Source organism: Nycticebus coucang, chromosome 11 (assembly GCF_027406575.1).
Source record: "Nycticebus coucang isolate mNycCou1 chromosome 11, mNycCou1.pri, whole genome shotgun sequence".
Lineage (NCBI taxonomy): Eukaryota > Metazoa > Chordata > Mammalia > Primates > Lorisidae > Nycticebus > Nycticebus coucang.
Window position 1 is genome coordinate 35,165,344 of NC_069790.1, and position 17,316 is coordinate 35,182,659.

At 37.1% G+C, this 17,316-nt stretch overlaps 1 protein-coding gene across 2 annotated transcripts in view; it reads right to left on the bottom strand.

The window, feature by feature from the left end:
• STK31 (serine/threonine kinase 31) overlaps positions 1 to 17,316 on the bottom strand; it is a 178,516-nt gene that overhangs the window by 91,706 nt on the left and 69,494 nt on the right. For both annotated transcript variants that reach the window (XM_053609069.1, XM_053609068.1), the window contains 3 exons: positions 16,613 to 16,728; positions 8,861 to 9,020; positions 3,842 to 3,964 (listed from right to left, as the gene is read on the bottom strand). In XM_053609069.1, the coding sequence (XP_053465044.1) occupies positions 3,842 to 3,964; positions 8,861 to 9,020; positions 16,613 to 16,728 (399 nt within the window). The remainder of the gene's footprint in view (positions 1 to 3,841; positions 3,965 to 8,860; positions 9,021 to 16,612; positions 16,729 to 17,316) is intronic.

A 17,316-nucleotide genomic window follows, 5' to 3' on the forward strand; every position in this document is an offset into this window, starting at 1 on the left:
CCCTAAAAAGAAAAGCCCAGGACCAGATGGCTTTACGTCAGAATTCTACCAAACATTTAAAGAAGAACTACTACCTATACTACTAAACCTCTTCCAAAACATAGAAAAAGAAGGAGTATTACCCAACACATTCTACAAAGCAAACATCACTTTGATCTCCAAACCAGGGAAAGACCCAACAAGAAAAGAAAATTATAGACCAATATCACTAATGAATATTGATGCTAAAATACTCAATAAGATCCTAACAAACAGAATCCAACAACACATCAAAAAAATTATACACCATGACCCAGTGGGATTTATCCCAGGGTCTCAAGTCTGGTTCAATATACGTAAATCTATAAATGTAATTCAGCACATAAACAAACTAAAAATAAGGACCATATGATTCTTTCAATTGATGCCAAAAAAGCTTTTGATAATATCCAGCATCCCTTCATGATCAGAACACTTAAGAAAATTGGAATAGAAGGGACATTTCTTAAACTAATAGAAGCCATCTACAGAGAACCCACAGCTAATATCGTATTGAATGGAGTTAAATTGAAATCATTTCCACTTAGATCAGGAACCAGGCAAGGTTGCCCATTGTCTCTATTGCTATTTAACATTGTAATGGAAGTTTTGGCCATTGCAATTAGGGAAGAAAAGGTGATCAAGAGTATCCACATAGGGTCAGAGGAGATCAAACTTTCACTCTTCGCAGATATGATCGTATATCTGGAAAATGCCGCACCCTCGGCACCAAGCCGCAGCGAGGTGGCGCTGTCTGCGTTGTAAAGCGACGGAAAGGTGGTCTGTGCTCCCCGGAGCGAAGCCCCCAGCACCCCCAGTGTGCGCAGCAACAGAGATGTTGCCCAGCATGCTGTTTTCTATCGCATTAACCTAAGGGTATGGCTTTCTGTTACAATGTACGTGCATGTTAGACTGAATGTCTGTTTGTCCTGAGAAGTAAGCAATAAGAATGAACACAAAGGTAGCTGGTCCAGAAACAGCACAAAAAGTATGACTGTGCCAGACTCAATGGCTCCAAGAAAACCTGCACAACAGAACTTTCCCACCATAAATGTCAGTGAAATGAGACAATGCAGGCACAGCAAACAAGATGTTCCAACACGACATGCACTATCACCACCTGCAGTAAAACTTTACTTAGAAAAACATCTTGCTTCACTAATTTTCATATGTAATACAAATCAATAGAGTAGTTTAATGTTTAACAAACAATCAATTATGAATCAAAGTATAGTTACTAATAAGAGTAAAAATATATAGAAAATATATATAAAAGTAGTCAAGCATTATACATAAAAGAATATGTCCAACTATTTTAAAAATAAGATCATAAGAAACTGAAAAGAGTTACAGAACTGAGAGAAGTTGCAAACCTTGACATTCCTGAGAAAAGAGGGAGTAAGCAGGTGTTACTGATAAACCACCTCCCTCCGGAGAGCAAAACCTTGAAAACATGTAATGCATGATAAACCGCGTATGCAGACACAAAGATAATTTATAAGCATAAGCAAAATAAAGATTGCATTGTTTGAACCTTGGAAAGAAAATGTATAAATACCAACATATACTCTCAGTAAAATTTGCAGCTGCATACTTTAACCCGTAGTGTGCCAGACTGTCTTTCCTGCGCCGACCTCTCAACTTTCCTCGTTCCTTCTCCCTGAATTCCCTCGGACTGGAGCCCACCGACAGGGTGGTCCGTGGCAGGAAAACACTAGGGATTCTACTACAAGACTTTTAAAAGTGATCAAGGAATACAGCAATGTCTCAGGCTACAAAATCAGCACCCATAAATCTGTAGTCTTTACATATGCCAACAATAACCTAGCCAAAAAAAAGTCAAGGACTCTATTCCTTTAAAAGTAGTGGCAAAGAAGATGAAATATTTGGCAGTGTACCTAACAAAGGACGTGAAAGATGTCTACAAAGAGAACTATGAAACTTTAAGAATAAAGAAATAGCCGAAGATGTTAACAGATGGAAAAACCTACCATGCTCATGGCTGGGAAGAAGCAACACTGTTAAAATGTCTATACTACCCAACGCAATATATAATTTTAATGCAATTCCTATTAAAGATTGTCATTGTCATATTTTAAAGATCATGAAAAAAGTAATACTTTGTTTTACATGGAATCAGAAAAAAACCTTGAATAGCCAAGACATTACTCAGCAATAAAAATACAGCAGGAGGAATCACGCTACCAGACCTGAGATTGTACTATAAATCAACAGTGATCAAAACAGCATGGTATTGGCACAAAAGCAGAGAAGTAGATGTCAGGAACAGAATAGAGAACCAAGAGATTAATCCAGCTACTTACCGTTATTTGATCTTTGACAAGCCAATTAAAAACATTCAGTGGGGAAAAGATTCCCTATTTAACAAATGGTGCTGGGTGAACTGGCTGGCAACCTGTAGAAGATTGAAACTGGACCCACACCTTTCACCATTAACTAAGATAGACTCTCCCTGGATAAAAGATTTAAACCTAAGACATGAAACTATAAAAATACTTGAAGAAAGTGCAGGGAAAACTCTTGAAGGAATCGGCCTGGGTGAATATTTTATGAGGAGGACTCCCCAGGCAATTGAAGCAGTATCAAAAATACCCTACTGGGACCTGATCAAACTCAAAAGCTTCTGCACAGCCAAGAACATAATAAGTAAAGTAAGCAGACAGCACTCAGAATGGGACAAAATATTTGCAGGTTATACCTCCAATAAAGGTCTAATAACCAGAATCCACAGAGAACTCAAATGTATTAGCAAGAAAAAAACAAGTGATCCCATCTCAGGGTGGGCAAGGGACTTGAAGAGAAACTTCTCTAAAGAAGACAGACACATGATCTACAAACACATAAAAAAAAAGCTCATCATCCTTAATCATCAGAGAAATGCAAATCAAAACTACTTTGAGATATCACCTAACCCCAGTAAGAGTAGCCCACATAACAAAATCCCAAAACTAGAGATGTTGGCGTGGATGTGGAGAAAAGGGCACACTTCTACAATGCTGGTGGGAATGCGTTCCTTCTGAAATGATATTTGGAGAATACTTAGAGACCTAAAAATAGACCTGCCATTCAATCCTGTAATTCCTTTACTAGGTTTATACCCAGAAGACCAAAAACACAATATAACAAAGACATCTGTACCAGAATGTTTATTGCAGCCCACTTCATAATTGCTAAGTCATGGAAGAAGCCCAAATGCCCATCGACCCACGAATGACAAGCAAATTGTAGTACATGTATACCATGGAGCCTTATGCAGCCTTAAAGAAAAATGGAGACTTTACCTCTTTCATGTTTACATGGATGGAGCTGGAACATACTCTTCTTAGCAAAGTATCTCAGGAATGGAAGAAAAAGTATCCAATGTACTCAGCCCTACTATGAAACTAATTTATGGGTTTCACATGAAGGCTATAACCCAACTATAGCACAAGACTATGAGGAAAGGGCCAAGGAAGAGGAAGGGATGGAGGAGGTTTGGGTGGAGGGAGGGTGATGGGTGGGGCCACACCTACGGTGCATCTCAGAATGGGTACAGGTGAAACTAAAGGCAGAATACAAATGTCTACATACAATAACTAAGAAAATGCCATGAAGGCTACTTTGAACAGTTTGATGAGAATATTTCAGATTGTATATGAAACCAGCAAATTGTACCCCTTGATTGCACTGATGTACACAGCTATGATTTAACAATAAAAAAAATTATAGTAGTTTCTGATGTTTCACAGTAAATTCTAATCTCACGTCTTAAATAATATACTTATAATTTAATGTATTTTTAATATATTTTTAAAATTCCAACCTGCAATGTTTTTAAGCGTTCATTAAGAGGTAACTCATCTATTTCCAAAACAAAAACTTCAACTGCCATGCACAGCTTCTGCTGCATTTCATTTCTCTTGGCAATCAAAATATTCCCTTCATTCTGGAAGAAGAAAAAAGAACCATCATTAATATATAACACATATATTTTTACATTTTAATCTATATGAAAAATAAAGTAAAATTTAACATTATATTTTCCAAACAGTAAAATTCAGCAAAAATACTTCTTTCCTTCAATCACCAAAGTGACAAAGAACATCTTTCCTTTAATTAAAAATAAGACCTTTTCCTAACACCCTGGGAGGCTAATGCAGGTGTATTGCTTGAGCTCACTTGTTCAAGACCAGCCTGAGCCTAGTGAGATCCCATCTCTACTAAAAAAAGAAAAACTGGCCAACCATGGTAGCAGTTACCTATAGTCTCAGTTACTTGAGAGGCTGAGGCAAGAGGATTGTTCAAGCCCAAGAGTTTGAGGTTGCTGTGAGCTATGACGCCACAGCACTCTACCCAAGGAGAGGAGTGAGACTCCGTCTCAAAAAATAAAAAATTAAAAATTAAATTAAATTTAAATAAGACATTTAAGTGTGACAATCCTGCTCTGCTAATCTTTATTTTTCCCATTATTTCAGCAACAATGAAATTTTTGTTTTTCTTTGATAAAATTACACAAGTTTCTATCAACTACACATTGCCTCTCTCTGCTATTCCCAACCCATATTCAATTCCTTCATCTAGTCATCCTTCAAGATTCAGTTAAACATCAAGATAAAACCTCCATAGAGAGCCACATAATTGACAGTTTAAACAAAAATACTCCAATTAGCCCAAGAAGCTATATTTAGACACTTGCATGTAAAAGATATACAATAATGATATTTACCACTGAATAGTATTTACCACTATTTACCACATAATACTATAAATAATACTATTTATCACTAAATAGTATTTACCAGTTGTACTAAAACTATCCATTAATAAACTCCTCCTATATCCAAGAAAGATAGTAAGAAAAGATCAATGACTTTAAAAATCTGTATCTCTATTAGCCATAACAATGTTTGGCATGTACACTTAAAAGCGTAGATTTTATAATATTTTTTCTTACTTAAGCTCAGCTAGACTAATAACCATAAATAAAAATAAATATAAATTTTTTAAAACCTCAACTAAAGCTCATTTCTTTCACCAAGAAAGAAAATCACGGGTGGCGCCTGCGGCTCAGTCGGTAAGGCGCCGGCCCCATATACCGAGGGTGGCGGGTTCAAACCCGGCCCCGGCTGAACTGCAACCAAAAAATAGCTGGGTGTTGTGGCAGGCGCCTGTGGTCCCAGCTACTCGGGAGGCTGAGGCAAGAGAATCGCTTAAGCCCAGGAGTTGGAGGTTGCTGTGGGTTGTGTGACACCACGGCACTCTACCGAGGGCCATAAAGTGAGACTCTGTCTCTACAAAAAAAAAAAAAGAAAGAAAGAAAATCACATGGCAATTAAGTGAAAAGACTGCAAAATACAATGAAAGTAACAATTCTAAAATCAAAATTGAGTACAAGGAAAATAAAATGGCAATTCATGTAAGTACAAGTTATGACTATGTATTTATCCAACAGTCAATCTGCCAAATGAATTATAAGCCCTGAAACATTAACAGCAGGAGAAATAAATATTTGCTTTAAAAAAAATTCAGTTATATTTGCAACTATTAGAATACCAAGTCCTAAAGCTATAGTAAGCCCTCCTCTCTGCATCAGAATCACTTTCCTATGCTCAAACCATAAAAACAAAATTTAAAAAGCAGTTCTTTTTCATCTTATTATATAAAAATATGAAAGTGTTTTAACATTGGGTGTGGTTTAAATGAAAAGAGAATATACTTTGCAGTCAAACATGCCTTGGTTCAAATTCCTTACTAACATTTAGAATCCTGAGTAATTTTTCTTTTTTGGTTGGGGGATCATTGAGGGTACAATGAGCCAGGTTATAATGCTTGCGTTGGCTGAGTGAAGTCCCTCTATTAATAGTGTCTTGCTCCCAAGAAGTATGTCACACACTGTGGCCCCACACACCCCCTTCCTCCTTTACTCTCTCCCCTCTCCCATTCCCTCTCCTCCCACCATGTACTAGCATCAATTGTCCTCATATTAGAATTGAACACATTGGATTCTTGTTTCTCCATTCTTGTAATGCTTTACTAAGATGAATGTATTTCAACTCCATCCAAATTAATTACAAAAGATGTAAAGTCACCATCTTTTTTAGTGGCTGTACAGTATTCCATAGTATACATATACCACAGCTTGTTAATCAATTCCTGAATTGGTATGCACTTGGGTTGTTTCCACAATTTGGCAATTGTAAATTAAGCTGCAATAAACAGTCTAGTAAAAAATTATAAAAATCATTTATGCTAAAATGATTTATTTTCTTCTGGATAGATGCCCAGTAATGGGATCGCAGGATCAAATGGGAGGTCTAGTTTGAGTTCTTTGAGGAGTCTCCATACTTCCTTCCAAAAGTCTGCGGTCCCATCAACAGTGTAAAAGTGTTTCCTTCTCTCCACAACCACGCCAGCATCTTCTGCTTTGAGTCTTTGTGATGGGGGCCATTCTCACTGGGGTCAGAGTGGTTTTGATTTGCTTTTCTCTGATAATTAGGGACGATGAGCATTTTTTCACATGCTTGTTAGCCACTCGTCCATCTTCTCTGGAGAAAGTTTTATTCATTTCACTTGCCCATTGATATAAGGGATTGCTGGCTTTTTTTTTTTGTTGTTGCTGCTTAATTGGAGTTCTCTAGTTATCAAGTAGAGACTCTAGTTATCAAGCTTTTGTCTGATTCATAACATGCAAATATCTTTTCCCATTCTGATGGTTGTCTATTTGTTTTGGCTTTTGTCTCCTTAGCTGTACAGAGCTTTTCAGTTAATTAAGTCCCATTTGTTTTTGTTGTTATTGTTGTTGTTGTTGTTGCAATTGCCACGGAAGTCTTCTTCATAAAATCTTTCCCCAGGCCTATATTTTCAAGTGTCTTTCCCATACTTTCTTCAAGGATTTTTACTGATTAATGCCTTAGATTTAGATCTTTTATCCACCTTGAATCCTGAGTAAATTTCCTTCACCATTGTAAGCCTGTTTCCTCACTTATACAAAAGTAGCCAAAATGTCCATATTTAAAGTTATTGTAAGAAAAAAAAAAAGTACCTATAACTTTGTCTGTGTTTCATAGAGATTTAAAAAATCATCTATAGTACCTAACACATAGTAGATGCTCATTAAAGTTTGCTGAACTAATATACAAAAAATACTAATTCTAGCCTGGAATAGTTGTTCATACCTGTAATCCCAGCACTTTTTAGAGGCCATGACTATAGGATTGTTTGAGGCCAGGAGTTTGACGCCAGACTGAGCAACATAGGAAGACCTATCTCTACAAAAAAGTAGAAAACTCAGCCAGGCATGTTGACAGGTACCTGTAGTCCCACTTAATCAGGAGGCTGAAGCAGAAAGCTCACTGAGCCCAGAAGTCTGAGCTGCAATGAGCTCTGATGACACCACTGCATTCAAGCCCAAATAATTAGAATAAGACCTTTTCTCAAAAATACTAGCTAAATTTTAATAGTAAATAAAGTATTATTAATTCTGCTATTGCTTTTTTCTTTTCACAGTCAGAAACAAGCAGTTCGGATCTAATATGTAAAATAACCAAAATTTAATCCCTTCTCCTAACTAAACATTCCTGGCATTTCCAAATGCCTAGTTGTTTTGTTCACATTTATCATTCAGAGCCAGTCAGGTTGCCAACTGGTCAGCCTAGGTATGAATAAGGAATAAGATTCTCAGGGTATAATCCACAAAGGCAGAAAACACCATTTAAGACCAAACACAACACATAATAGAGATCATAACTGCTACAGAAAACTAAGACAGTTGTGCGAGATATCTTTACAGGGATTTGTTCAGCTCAATATAATAAAAAAAACTGCAACATGAAATAAACATACTTGTACCCAAAATAATGAAGAATTCATATGAAGTACTTCATTTTCATACTCCTCCCCAACATAAACAAACAACTACTTCTCAACAAAAGGTGGCTTAGACCACATTTAGTGGTATGACAGAGTCCAATACTCCCACATAAAGCACACCAACCAGACCAGAAAACAAGATCCACATTACCAACCATTGCAACCACCTTGATTCACAAGCTTAATGCTGTTCAAAAGTCAGTATCTCTTATAACTCCATGGGTATAGCTTCCAGGGTCCCCCAAGGCGGGGACCAGTTTTAAGAGTCCCAATCAATTATCTGCAGTACACAGTTCCTCCCAATACAGATGCAATGGGCTAATTAGATATTATATTTGCTATAAACAATGCTACCTAGTAATACAGTTGAAATATTTTATCAGATTACTAAAGGAATAAAGAAGGAAGTTAACCAAAGGTCAAATTTTTTTTTTTTTTTGAGACAGAGTTTCACTTTGTCACCCTCGGTAGAGTGCCGTGGTGTCACAGCTCACAGCAACCTCCAACTCCAGGGCTCAAGAGACTCTCTTGCCTCAGCCTCCCGAGTAGGTGGGACTACAGGCACCTGCCACAACACCTGGCTATTTTTTAGAGATGGGGGTCTCGCTCTTGCTCAAGCTGGTCTCGAACTTGTGAGCTCAAGCAATCCACCTGCGTTGGCCTCCCAGAGGGCTTGGATTACAGGCATGAGCTACCGCACCCAGCCAAAAGGTCAAATTCTCACGTGAAAAGGACTTCATTAACCCCTTGACCCTCAATCACCAATTATCAATCATATCCTTTTTGTAAGGCAATCACCTTTCTTCTAAGGTGATAAAAGAATCCAGTTATTAATATAAAGATACTATAAAAGTTAAAGATTTTATGCAAATAAAGTATCATTACAATATCTGCAGTTCCTCTGCTTTGTCCAAAGATAATTTCCTTATGTTCAACAGACAAAAATCATAATAGAGAAAAATACTCAACTTACCACATTTTGACAAGTTTGAATCTTCTCTTGAGCCAGATTGTATTCTGCCCAAATTTTCTCTAATTCATTCAAAGAAGGTGGGATAGTAAAGCATCCCTCATCCAACACTTGTAGAGCATCTGAAAGGTCATTTCCAAAACGAACATTGATGCTGACATGCCTATTTTAAAAAACAGCAAAAGGGAAAGGTCAATAAATTAGAAAATTAGAGGCCAGGCGGCATGGCTAAACCTGTAATCCTAACACTATGGGAGGCCAAAGTAAGTGGATTGCCTGAGCTCAGGAGTTGGAGACCACCCTGAGCCAGAGCAAGACCCAGTCTCTACTAAAAATAGAAAAACTAGCCTAGAGTAGTGGCCCATGCCTGTAGTCCCAGATACTTAGGAGGGAGAGGCAAGAGGATTGCTCAGGCCCAACAATTTGAAGTTGCTGTGAGCAATGATGATGTCACAGGACACTACCCAGGGCAACAGAGTGAGACTCTGGTTCAAAAAAACAGAAAAAGAAAATTGGTATAAATAAAGTTATACTTAAATAGTAGTGATGTAAAAGTTACTACTTTAATAGTAGTGGCTATGAAAAGGTATTTTTAAAACTTTACATAAAATATTAATTAAAAAACATATTTAGGATTGCTTCTCAGCTTTTTGGCTAAGATTAAGTGTAAAAAACTTATCTGTGGATAGGCTTTTAACTTTATGACAGAAAAAAATTGTGGAAAAAAATTTTAACTATATAAGACAACTTCAAAAGTCTGAAAAATAGGCTCAGGACCTGTAGTTCAAGCAGCTAGGGCGCCAGCCACATACATGGGAACTGGCAGATTGGAACCCAGCCTGGGCCTGCCAAATGACTACTACAACTGAGCGTTGTGGCAGGTGCCTGTGGTCCCAGCTGCTGCTTGGGAGGTGGAGGCAAGAAAATCGCTTAAGCCCAAGAGTTGAAGTTTGCTGTTATCTGTGACACCACAGCACTCTACCAGGCAACACAGTGAAACTCTGTCTCAAAAAAAAAAAAAGTCTGAAAAATATAAAATGCCTCAAATGGATCTTCAATTTTTGGTCTACATCAGATTTTTAAATATATCTTTAAGTGAAAAGACTCATACTAAAACTGATGTTAAGATGGCCTAACTGGTAAATCTAAGAATTAAGTTCCTATGGCATATTTTCAGTCACAAAAACATCACCAAACTTCTAAATAAAGATCCAAAACACTTGTAGCATTAAATATTGAAATATTCTAAACATATTTAAGAAAGATTCATAAAAACAAGATATTTACCCAAATTTTAGTGAATTGGCAAGTGATAACAGTCAGTGGCGGTAGAGTAAATCAAGAAATAAATGTGTTAAAAGCAACAACTGTAAGAAGCACCCCTTACCACCATGTAGTTCAAAAACAATAATAATTGGGGGGGTGTTGACTGCAGTCATACTGCATTGTTTATTGTCATGCATTTATATAACTGTATACTTCATAAATTTTATAACCATTTGTACCCATTTTATTTTTTTTTTCTAGTGGTAAGATAGGATTTTTTTTTTAATTGTTGGGGATCCATACAAAACACAGAATCATTTTTTCCAAATCTTGAAAGTATGATGTCGGTATTTTTTTTTTTTATTGTTGGGGATTCATTGAGGGTACAATAAGCCAGGTTACACTGATTGCATTTTTTAGGTAAAACCCCTCTTGCAATCATGTCTTGCCCCCAGAAGGTGTGGCACACACCAAGGCCCCACCCCCTTCCCTCTCTCTGCTCTTCCTTTCCCCATCCTCCCCTCTGTCTTTCTCTTTTTGCTCTCCCCTTCCACCACCCCTACCATGTCCCTAATTGTCCTCATATCAAAATTGAGTACACAGGATTCATGCTTCTCCATTCTTGTGATGCTTTACTAAGAATAATGTGTTCCACTTCCATCCAGGTTAATACAAAGAATGTAAAGTCTCCATTTTTTCTAATAGCTGAATAGTATTCCATGGTATACATATACCACAGCTTGTTAATCCATTCATGGGTTGGTGGGCATTTAGGCTGTTTCCACATTTTGGCGATTGTAAATTGAACTGCAATGAACAGTCTAGTACAAGTGTCCTTACGATAAAAGGACTTTTTTCCTTCTGGGTAGATGCCCAGTAATGGGACTGCAGGATCAAATGGGAAGTCTAGCTCGAGTTCTTTGAGATTTCTCCATACTTCCTTCCAAAAAGGTTGTATTAGTTTGCAGTCCCACCAGCGGTGTAAAAGTGTTCCCTTCTTTCCACAACCACACCACCATCTGTAGTTTTGAGATTTTGTGATGTGGGCCATTCTCACTTGGGTTAGATGGTATCTCAGGGTGGTTTTGATTGGCATTTCCCTAATAAATAGAAATAATGACCATTTCTCGTATGTTTGTAAGCCATTATCTGTATTCCTTAGAGAAGGTTCTATTCATGTCTACTGCCTATTGATATATGGGATTGTTGGCTTTCTTCATATAGATTAATTTGAGTTCTCTATAGATCCTAGTTATCAAGCTTTTGTCTGATTCAAAATATGAAAATATCCTTTCCCATTGTGTAGGCTCTCTATTTCCTTTGGTTGTTGTCTTCTTAGCTGTACAGAAGCTTTTCACTTTCATTAAGTCCCATTTGTTTATTTTTGTTGTTGTTGCAATTGCCATGGTAGTCTTCTTCATGAAGTCATTCCCTGGACCAGTATCTTCCAGTGATTTTCCTATACTTTCTTTGGAAGATTTTTATTGTTTCATGCCTTAAATTTAAGTCCTTTATCCATCTTGAATCACTTTTTGTGAGTGAAGAAAGGTGTGGGTCCAGTTTCAGTCTTTTACATGTGGATATCCAGTTCTCCCAGCACCATTTATTGAACAGGGAGTCTTTCCCTCAAGGTATATTCTTGTTAGGCTTATTGAAGATTAGGTGGTTGTAAGATGTTAGTTTCATTTCCAGGTTTTCTATTCAATTCCAAATGTCTATGTCTCTATTTTTGTGCCAGTACCATGCTATCTTGACCACTATGGCTTTGTAGGATAGCCTAAAATTTGGTATGGTGATGCCCCCAGCTTTATTTTTATTGCCAAGAACTGCCTTAGATATATGGGGTTTTTTTCTGGTTCCATACAAAACACAGAATCATTTTTTCCAAATCTTGAAAGTACAATGTTGGTATTTTAATAGGAATGGCACTGAATAGGTAGATTGCTTTGGGAAGTATAGACATTTTAACAATGTTGATTGTTCCCAGCCTTGAACATGGTAATATCCTCTGCTATTTCCTTTCTGAGGATTTCATAATTTTCTGTATACAGGTCCTTCACCTCCTTTGTTAGGTATATTCCTAGGTATTTCATTTTCATTGAAGCTATGGTGAAAGGAGTTGTGTCCTTAATTAGCCTCTCATCTTGATTGTTATTGGCATATACAAAGGCAACTGATTCGTGGATGCTGATTTTATATCCTAAGATATTACTGTATTTTTTGATGACTTCCAGGAGTCTTATGGTGGAGTCTTTGGGATTCTCTAAGTATAAGATCATGTCATCAGTAAAGAGGGAAAGTTTGACTTCCTCTGCTCCTGTTTGGATTCCCTTTATTTCCTTGTCTTGCCTAATTGTATTGGCCAGAACTTCCAGCACGATGTTGACTAGTAATGGTGACAGGGGACAACCTTGTCTAGTTCCAGTTCAGAGAGGAAAAGCTTTCAGTTTTACTCCATTCAATAAAATATTAGCTGTGGGTTTGTCATAGATATCTTCAATCAGTTTCAGACATGTGCCACTTATGCCTATACTCTTCAGTGTTCTAATTAGAAAAGGATGCTGGATTTTATCGAATGCTTTTTCTGCATCTATTGAGAGGATCATAGAATCTTTATTTTTGCCTCTGTTAATATGGTGGATAACGTTTATGGACTTGCGTATGTTAAACCAGCCTTGCATCCCTGGGATGAAACATACTTGATGATGTATGACTTTTTTGATGATAAGCTGTCATCTATTGGCTAGGATTTTGTTGAGAATTTTTGCATCTATAGTAATTAGTGAAATTGGTCTGAAATTCTCCTTTTTAGTTGGGTCTTTTCCTGGTTTTGGTATCAGGGTGATATTTGCTTCATAAACGTGTTGGGGAAGAGTCCTTCCTCCTCAATTTTTTGGAATAATTCTGCACCATGGGAATAAGCTCTTCCATGAGAATTCTGGTGTGAAGACATCTGCACCAGGGCATTTTTTTGTTGGAAGCTTTTTTATTGTTTCTTTAATCTCAGTGCATGAAATTGGTCTGTTCAGAAGCTCTATTTCTTCCTGGCTAAGTCTAGGGAGAGGGTGTGATTCCAAATATTGATCCATTTCCTTCACATTGTCAAATTTCTGGGCATAGAGTTTCTGGTAGTATTCAGAGATGATCTTTTGTATCTCTGTGGGATCCATTGTTATTGCCCCTTTATCATTTCTGATTGAGGTTACTAGAGATTTTACTTTTCCATTTCTAGTTAGTCTGGCCAAAGGTTTATCTACTTCATTTATTTTTTCAAAAAACCAATTCCTTGTTTCATTAATTTTCTGAATGATTCTTTTGTTTTCAATTTCATTGATCTCTGATTTTATTTTGGAGATTTCGTTTCTTCTACTGGGTTTAGGCTTAGATTGTTCTTCTTTTTCCAATTCCATAGATGGGTTATGAGTTTGTTGATGTGCTGTCTGTTTTTCGAATGGAGGCATCTAAAAGCAGTAAATTTTCCTCTCAAAACTGCTTTTGCAGTATCCCACAGGTTTTGGTAGTTTGTGTCGTCATTGTTGTTATGCTCAAGGAAGTCAGTGATTTCCTGTTTTATTTCTTCCTGCACCCATCTGTCATTCAACAGAAGGTTGTTTAATTTTCATGCCTTTGTGTGGGGTTGAATGTTTTTGTTGGAGTTGAGTTCCACCTTTAGTGCCTTGTGGTCTGAGAAGATACAAGGTAAAATTTCAATTCTTTTGATTCTGTTGAAGTTTGTTTTGTGTCCTACGATGTGATTGATTTTGGAGATTGTTCCATGGGGTGATGAGAACAATGTGTATTCTTTATCTTTAGGATGGAGTGTTCTATGCACATCTATCAAGCACAGTTGTTCTAGGGTCTCATTTAAGTCCCTTATATCTTTGTTTAATTTCTGTTTAGAGGATCTGTCCAGCTCTGTAAGAGGAGTGTTAAAGTCCTCTGTTATTACAGTGTTATGGGATATCATATTGCTCAGACTGAGTAAGGTCTGTTTCAAGAATCTGGGAGCATTTAAATTGGGTGCATAGATATTTAGAATTGAAATGTCTTCTTGTTGTATTTTTCCCTTGACCAATATAAAGTGACCATCTTTGTCTTTTTTGACTTTAGTTGCTTTAAATCCACATGTATCTGAAAATAAGATTGCAACTCCTCTTTTCTTCTGAATTCCATTTGCCTGAAAAATTGTCTTCCAACCCTGAACTTGGGAGTTTTAATTTGTCTTTTGAAGCAAGGTGTGTTCCTGCAGACAGCAAAGGGATGGCTTGTGTTTTTTAATCCAGTCAGCCAATCTATGCCTCTTCAGTGGGGAATTCAAGCCATTAACATTTATTGAGATAATTGATAAGTATGGTAGTGTTCTTTTCATCTTATTTTGTAAGAGTCTATTGCTTAGTTTTATCTTTTGCATCAGTGTAGAAGCTAGGTTCTGTCCTTTAATTGCTGAGTTCTTTGCTGTTGATCCATTGTGATGGTCAGTGTGTAGAACAGGTTGAAGTATTTCCTGTAGAGCTGGTCTTGTTGTGGTGAATTTCCTCAATGTTTGTATATCAGTGAATAATTGGATTTCTCCATCAATTTTAAAGCTTAACTTAGCAGGATATAGAATTCTGGGCTGGAAATTGTTCTGTTTAAGTAGATTTAAGGTAGATGACCATTGTCTTCTTGCTTGGAAAGTTTCATTAGAGAAATCTGCAGTCACCGTGATGGATTTGCCCTTTTAGGTCAACTGGCACTTACTCCTGGCAGCTTGAAGAATCTTTTCTTTTGTCTTGACTTTGGACAGGTTCATCACAATGTGTCTTGGAGAAGCTCAGTTAGAGTTGAGGTGACCTGGAGTTCGATATCCCTCTGAAAGGAGTGTGTCAGAATCTTTGGTGATATTTGGGAAAATTTTCATTTATAATATTCTCTAGTATGGCTTCCATTCCCTTGGGGCATTCTTCTTCCCCTTCCCAGATACCTATCACTCGTATGTTTGAACACTTCATAAAGTCCCGTAATTCTTTCGGTGAACATTCTGCTTTCTCTCTCTTCTTTTCTGCCTCTTTAACTATCTGAGTTATCTCAAGAGCTTTGTCCTCTACCTCTGAGATTCTTTCTTCTGCATGGTCTAATCTGTTTTTGATACTTTCTATTGCATCTTTAAGTTCCCTAATTGACTGCTTCAGTTCCTTCAGCTCTGCTATATCCTTTCTATATTCTTCATATCATTCATCTCTTATTTGATTCTGTTTTTGGATTTCATTTTGGTTATTTTCCACTTTATCAGCAGTTTCCTTCATTGTTGCCATTATTTCCTTCATTATTTTCATCATCTGTATTCTAAATTCCCTTTCTGTCATTTCTAACATTTCCTCATAGGTGGAATCCTCTGCAGTAGCTACCTCCTGGTCCCTTGGTGGGGTTGCTCTGGACTTGTTTTTCATGTTGCCAGGATTTTTCTGAGTGATTTATTTTATCTGTTTCCTTGCCCTAATTTTTCTTTCACTTCCTCTTGCTCTTTAAGTTGCCATGCCTCTGGACTAGAGTTTTGATGAGTCAGCTGTCGGCGAGATTAGACCAAACGAACACACGTAACCACTTGCCAGTTTTCCACTGCTTTTGTCCTCCTCCTGGGGTCCAGAAGTCTCTCGCTGACTCCCTGTGTCCTCAAAGGGATGTTTATGGGAAGATCCCACCAGCCAGAGATACCTGGAGTCTTGTCTCCCTAGACTCACTGTGCCCAGTTGCAAGGAAGCTGTTACTCAGCCGCCATCTTGCTCCTCCCCCCGGGTAAGATACGATTTGTATTAGAAAATAGAAAGGAATACAGAAGAAGTAAAAAGCACTAGAGCTTCTGGAAGGGAGAAAGATCTGACCTACTCATTCATTTTCTAAACCAACTATTCCAGTATAGGGTAGCAGGTAGCCAGAGCCTGTTACCCTGAACTGCTCGGGGTTAGGGCAGGAACCCACCCTGGACACCATTCCCTCACAATGCTCACTCACACACTCACTCATAGTTGTACAATTTAAGCACATCAATTCATCTAACATGCACATCTTTGGGATATGGAAGGAAATTACAGTACTCAAAAATACCCTACACAAATGTGTATAGAACACGCAAACTCCACAAATAGTGGCCATGGCCAGGAACTAATTTTTATACAAAATGACACTGAATGAAACAATACTACTCAAAGACCTACTGTATTCCTGAAAATAACCCCAACTTTGACAGGTAGGTTCCTATCAAACCACCACTTAAAAGCTGTGTTGATTTTTTAATTTCACTGTCAGAGATGACCCTAGGACACTATAGCTCCAAGTAGTGACAAGAGAAAACTGACAAAAACACCATAAAATTCATTTAGTTTCTCCCTTTAAAGTCACAAAAATACAAAGATTAAATTGCAAAGCAAAAATGGTGTATATACAATATTTTTAAGGAATCAATTAGCAATTATTTTAAATTATCCTTCTGAAAAATATACTTTTACCTACCTGATTTCTTTCAGTATTTCTACCTTAGCTGCCAGATTTTTCATTCTGGTACCTACAGGAATCTTCAGGGTCCTTTCAAAATTTTTAGCCAAATCCATGGCAGCTGCTTTCTCTTGCTGAAACAAACACACTGTAGTGAGACCAAAAAAATAAACTGTATTTCTATTACAGTATAAATGATTTTTTTAGGTATAATTTTTAATATGCTTCAAAGTTAAAAAATGTTAGGCCACAGGTTTACAGACACTGATTTCTCTAGTTGGATCTAAAAAAGATAATCTGTTCCAATTCTCTGCCTTCACACAGATTAGAGACTCTTATATCAAAAAGCCAGATAAAAATAAAATTTTATATATTGTACCCCTTAAAACTTAGATTTTTAAAAACCCAAAATCCCCACAAAAACCAGACTCCAAACAATTATCAATGACAACTTCTTTTCTGATGAAATCTTATGTCATTCTACATTATAAAGAAGTTTAAAAATTTTTCCATACCAAAGGTAGATTAGACTCCCTGATACCTCAACTATATGTCTACATGAGTATCCAAAATAATGTATGGATCAGTAATATAAAGACCTGCCAACTTTAATCACAGTCCAATCAACTATTAACATAGTTAAAGAAAGAACTTCTACTAAATCTTTATATAACACACTCTCAAGTTGTCACATTCTCTCCAACATTTAGTAAAATAGAAAG